The sequence below is a fragment of the Lactuca saligna genome, chromosome 6 (genome assembly GCF_052625555.1).
Source record: "Lactuca saligna cultivar CGN05327 chromosome 6, ASM5262555v1, whole genome shotgun sequence".
NCBI lineage: Eukaryota > Viridiplantae > Streptophyta > Magnoliopsida > Asterales > Asteraceae > Lactuca > Lactuca saligna.
Genome location: NC_136422.1, coordinates 126,545,181 through 126,550,696, shown reverse-complemented (window position 1 = coordinate 126,550,696; position 5,516 = coordinate 126,545,181). Strand labels below are relative to the sequence as shown.

At 35.3% G+C, this 5,516-nt stretch overlaps 1 protein-coding gene across 1 annotated transcript; it reads right to left on the bottom strand.

Moving 5' to 3' along the window:
• Positions 1-2,235: 2,235 nt before the first annotated feature.
• LOC145000248 (uncharacterized) lies at positions 2,236-5,189 on the bottom strand. Its single transcript, XM_078959443.1, has 2 exons — positions 4,920-5,189; positions 2,236-4,455 (listed from the first exon to the last, which is right to left on the bottom strand). The coding sequence occupies exon 2, from the start codon at positions 4,420-4,422 to the stop codon at positions 2,518-2,520; it is 1,905 nt and encodes a 634-aa protein (XP_078815569.1). The 5' UTR covers positions 4,423-4,455; positions 4,920-5,189; the 3' UTR covers positions 2,236-2,517.
• Between the last annotated feature and the right edge of the window lie 327 nt (positions 5,190-5,516).

The following is a 5,516-nucleotide window of genomic DNA, read 5'->3' as shown; positions in this document are numbered from 1 at the left end:
TAAAATAGCTTTGTTACACTTTTTCCCCCTGTTTTGAAGAAATTATCATTTCAGCCCCCTTCAAATGTCATGCTTTGCAATTTTGGGCTTGTTGGGCCGAAAAGCCCAAAATTAGCCCATTTAGCTAAAGATTTACATTTCAAGTCCTTTGAAAATTTTAATGTTCATAAAAAAAATTATTTCAACTGTTTTGACTCTTTAACCCTTAAGAAACTATGATTTGGTACCCTTTAACCCAAATTTTGTATTTTTGACAATTTAAGCCCAAAAATGGGTTTTGTGGTGAATTATGTTTATCACAATCTTATAAGTTATTATTCTTGACTAGTTTAGTGTAAGATAAATTAGATCATGTTTGATTTCTTTCTTATGTTACAGGTCTCGAGATTTCACCCCTTTTTTATTACATGTTCATCACAAAACACATAAAATCATACATACATGCATAAAATCACACATAGCATACACATACACATAGATCTACACATTTTCTTGTATTCTCCCCCATAAAACATATGAAAACCGAAAAGAGAGGGGTATGAAACTCACCTTGAGTTGTGGGTTCGGTTTTGAAGGAAGAAATGAAGAAAGTTTCGATCCTAGCAAATCTTCTTGGAAGATCTCGAACTTAGAGGCTTCTAAGAGAGTGATCATGAGTTTGAATAGATTAGGAAGAGATTTTGATAAAACAAAGAATCTAGATCATAGATCCAAGCATGATCTTACCTTAGATGATGAATTTGTGGGATAATCTCTTTGAAAAGCTTCCTAAATCTCGAAAACTTAATGAAGAATGGAGAGAGTTTCTTTGAGAGTGTTTAAGTGAGATGTGTGTGTGTTTCTTTGTGGTTCTTGGCCGAAGATAGAAAAGAGAGAGGAAGAGAGAGTGTTGAAGTGATGTGTGCATGGAAACATGGGATGAATGCATGGAAGACCAACATGTAAAAATGAGGTGGCATGGAAAGTCAACTCCTCTTTCTTCATGCTTTGAGGTTAGGCCAAGAATTAGAGAAAGAGAAGGAAATTTTGGGCCTTTGGTGTTTAATCCATATTATGGCCCAATTAGATGATTCTTGGCCCAAAATAAACCAAGAAATGATTTTTATGGCATATTAGGGCTAATTAGGTTAGTTATGGCCCAATAAGGTCCATTAAGGTATTTTATCTCATTCTAGGCCCAATATGGCCCAAAATATTAAAATATATGGAAGTGGATCCAATTAGAGCCCATTTAAGAGTTCTAAGCCCAAGATAGTCAAATTGGAAGCTTATTGGCCCATTGGGCCCAATAAGGAAATCCTAGTCCAAAATGGACTTAAACCGGGATTTCTAGGGTTTCCAATTATTTGTTGACTATTTGCAGTACTTGTATGAAGTGTTTGATTGAAGTTTTGTTGTTATTGCATAAGTATCATACATGCTTTCACATTGTTGGTTCACATTTGATATAATTGTTATTGCATAAGCATCATACATAATTAAATATTTTCGTTTTTTTATTTTTTATCTAAAAATATTTTAAGCGTAAAAATATCATTTTACAACTTTTTAATTTTTATATGATGTAATTTTTAAATTCGTAAATGATCATAAATCTTAAAATTAAATCATATAAAAATTAAAAAGTCATAAAATGATGTTTTATGCTTAAAATATTTTTAGATAAAAAATAGAAGGCGAAAATATTTAATTTTGTATTGTAATTTAAATATTTTAGATAAAATCTAGACAACAAAAATTATTTATATATTTAAAGAATATATAATAACAATATTGAGAAAAAAGAGAGCCGAAAGTGTAAAAATAAATAAAAATAGACTAAAATTGTAATATTTTAAATGGTCATTGTATAAAATTTTACAAATAACCTTTAAACAAGTTTCACAAAATAGCAGAAATAGTTCTTATGAAAATTCTTAACTTAACGAATTAATCATACAATGTTTTTTCGATAGGAACAATCTCAGAGAAAAAAAATTAAATTTCGTAAGAAACATCTTAACAATAATAATAATAATAACAAAACTGTAAAGTTATTTTTAGTTTAAATGGTGGATGTCATGTAATTTATCTTTAGTTTAAATGGTTGATGTCATGTAATTTATCTTTTTTATCCATCTGATGTCACATGTGAACATATTTCATGCGAGATATCCTTCTAAAATTAAAAGAGAATCAAGTCATTAACTAATCTATCTATTTATATTTCTTAAAAAGAACCAAATTACAAAGATATTCCAAAAACTGGTTTTATATAGTCGTAAATAAGTCATATCCGATACCAAATTATACATAAAGAAACATATTAAATAGCACCATACTTAAACATATATTTAACCATACACTAAAACCCATAAACAACATAAACCCTCTCCATTTTTCATAAACTTTCACCGTAAACACGGAATTAACTTATTTTCACAACTAACCAATAACAAAAACTCATCAACCCATATATTCCCAAATCAGCATTTCCATTTTCCAGTGCAAAAATGACAGAATTTAACCTTTCAATTTTTACTTTTTCTTGTTCCTGAACTTCTCCTTAAGCAACGCAAACTGCTTCTTACATTGGTTAACTGTTTTCCCCGGAACCGCAGCTGCCACCCGTTCCCACCTCTGGTTAATTTCTTTCGGGAAAGTCTTCAAAGCCTGAACCAAAGCCGTTTCCTGGACCGGGGTCCACACATCCTGGTCCGAACCCGACGAACCCGCCTCTTCACTTTGACTCGGCTTGGGTTGACCCGGTTGTGACTCAGTGGGCCCCACGGAAACCGAAACCGAAACCCCGTCGACTTCCTCACGCGTCGTAAGTGGGGACGCAATGGAAACCGCGGGTTTTCTCTTTTCAAGAAAAGAATCAAATGCTTTAGCCGAATCAGGTTTCTGTAAAAGAACCGTTTTTGTTGCTTTCAGTATCTCCTCCACAGACCGCCCGGTACCAATATACTCCGCCACCACCTCCCATCTACGAGACGTCCCTTTTGGGTATTTCACAATCCCCTTCCTCAGCAACTCAATCTCCTCTTTCCCCCATGGTTTCTCTTTCTTTGGGGCAAGACTCCCGTTGACTTTTATTGACCCGTTTTCTTGGCTTTTCTTTACCACACTATCTTTCTCTTTCTCGGATTGTTGGATCCCGACGCTAAGTGCCGACTTTAAAAGCTCCGCTTTTTTATTATTCCCATCTTGCCCTTCAAAATCGTCGCATAATTTTTTTAATTGCAACAAATCAAGTTTCATACATATACTTTCCACATCATCCGAGGAAAGATTAAGGAGATTCTCGGACACAACCGGGGACGAAATCGTCCGAAGACGCGTCCGTTCTTTTCGTAATAATTTCTTTTCTTTTTCTTTTATTTTTTTCTGATTCGACGCAGCCTCGGCCGCTTGTTTATCTTCCTCTTCCTTTTTCTTTCTATTTTCTTCCGCAACCTTTGCAGCTTCCTCTTCTTGTTGTTTCTTCACTATAAACTTGGCTTCCTTTTTCTTTTGTTTTTCCAACTTTAATGTTTCTTTTCGCCTCATGATTCGTGGGTCCCGTTTATACGCGTTATCCACAAGCGATCGAATCCTCGCGTGTTCTTCCTTTCTCGCCTTTTCTGATAACTTTGCGTTTTGTCTTTCCATCCATCTTTTATGATCTCGTGACTCGGCTTGTTCAAGGTCAAACTCTTCATCATGTGGAAACTCCCTCCAACTTTTAAATCCATACCAAAAATCATAAAACGAATCGACTTCTTTAAGCGGCATGGTGTCGTCTCCTAGCGGCGGAATCGGTTGCACCACCGACCACCGCCCGTTTCTCATGAAAGCGGGCCCGAAAACTTTGAAGAAATCGTTAGGTGAGCAGTCTGTAGGGATCTCATCATCAAACTCATCAGTAGAATCATAAATTCTCCTCCTTGTGGAATCAATCAACACTTCATACGCTTCTTGAATTGCTTTAAATCGGTTTTCAATTTCGTCTTTTTTCGCTTGTTTTCCGGCTTCTGTCTCCTCTCCTAGGAGAAGTGCCGCCTGTTTGTCCGGGTGGTGTTTCAAGGCGGTTTCACGGTAGCTTTTTCTGATTTGTTCCTCGGTGGCTAAATACCGTAAATGCCCTAATCCTAATAAAGCATAATGATCTTGTTGGATTACACCATCAGCAGTTTTCTTTTTCCCTTTGCTGCTGCTATATGAATCGGATGATTGCATGTAGTCATGTTCTTTATCTTTTGGGAGAGTTTCATTGTCAGATGTTATATTTTCTTCTTCAAAATAGCCACGAAGTTTGAGTGCAATGTCATGAAAAGAATGGCCAGCTGGTTCGAAGTTTGATGCTTTTATTGGGAGAGAATTTGAGGATATGTAAAGTGGGTCCCCATTTATAAGCTCGTTTGAGTAAGTGATGAGACGAATTGTTGATTTGGGTGTCATGTTTAGGGCAACTCAAACATCCACAGCTTCAAGCTGACATTGAAGTGAAAAGGGTAAAAGATCATGAACACAACAAGATATATAAACAATTTGAAGTTTCATCATGCTTTTGGTAGAAAAATCTTTGAAAAAGTATTGATCTTTATCTTATATACATGAAAAATTGAATAGATTCAAGTCATTCAACCAAGATTATCACAATCATATCACATATCATCGTATATTTTTTAGGATTAAAGAGTTTTGGATGATAGTTTGAATATAGCTCAAAAGGACTAAACAGAAAGGAACCTTTTGTTAATTTACGACAATCGGCAACGATCAGAAAAATTCGGTTACCATAAATATATTCCGACACATACCAACTATTACAACATGCAATTTACATGAAACGACAGTAAATCCAACAGATATTACGTAGTAAGTCGGCTGTGATACATGCCATTAATAGACCTATAAAATTTATGCTTTTCGATGTAAAATAATGCTTCAATTACCTGATGGATGATGAGGGACGGAGTAAAGGCGATGAGGCGGCGCCGAAGAGAGCGAACGATCGATTGATCGATCTGTCAAATTAGAGTTTATAGATGAAGGAGATGATCAAGATTGAGTAAAGATCGAGAAATACCCAAGATTTATGGAGTTTTGATGAAGAGGCGCAGAGAGATTGAAGTGGGGGAATAAGGATTGAAGTGGTTTAGGGTTAACAGGGTTGGGCTGTAAGGGCCTGAAGCTTATTCTAACCTCAGTGCACATTTTCAGTTGTGATACCTGTAACTTGTAAGTTGAAAGTGGAAAGTTAAATATTTGGACCCTCAATTATATTATCTGCCCATTTCGGTCCATCAACAAAGTTTATTATTATTATTATTATTATTATTATTATTATTATTATTTTCTTTTGCCATTTATTGTCGTGCACAGTCAAAACTAAAAGCCATGTTGTAACTAGTTTGGGTACCAAAAGGTTTTTAGTTCATTGGTGTCAGATGTTTTTTTTTTAAGTCGAGAGTTCAAGTGATCTCTCGGAGATATGTGAATTAGATGTACAACCTCAACGTCGGCAGAGCTTCAATATTTCATTTGGGGGG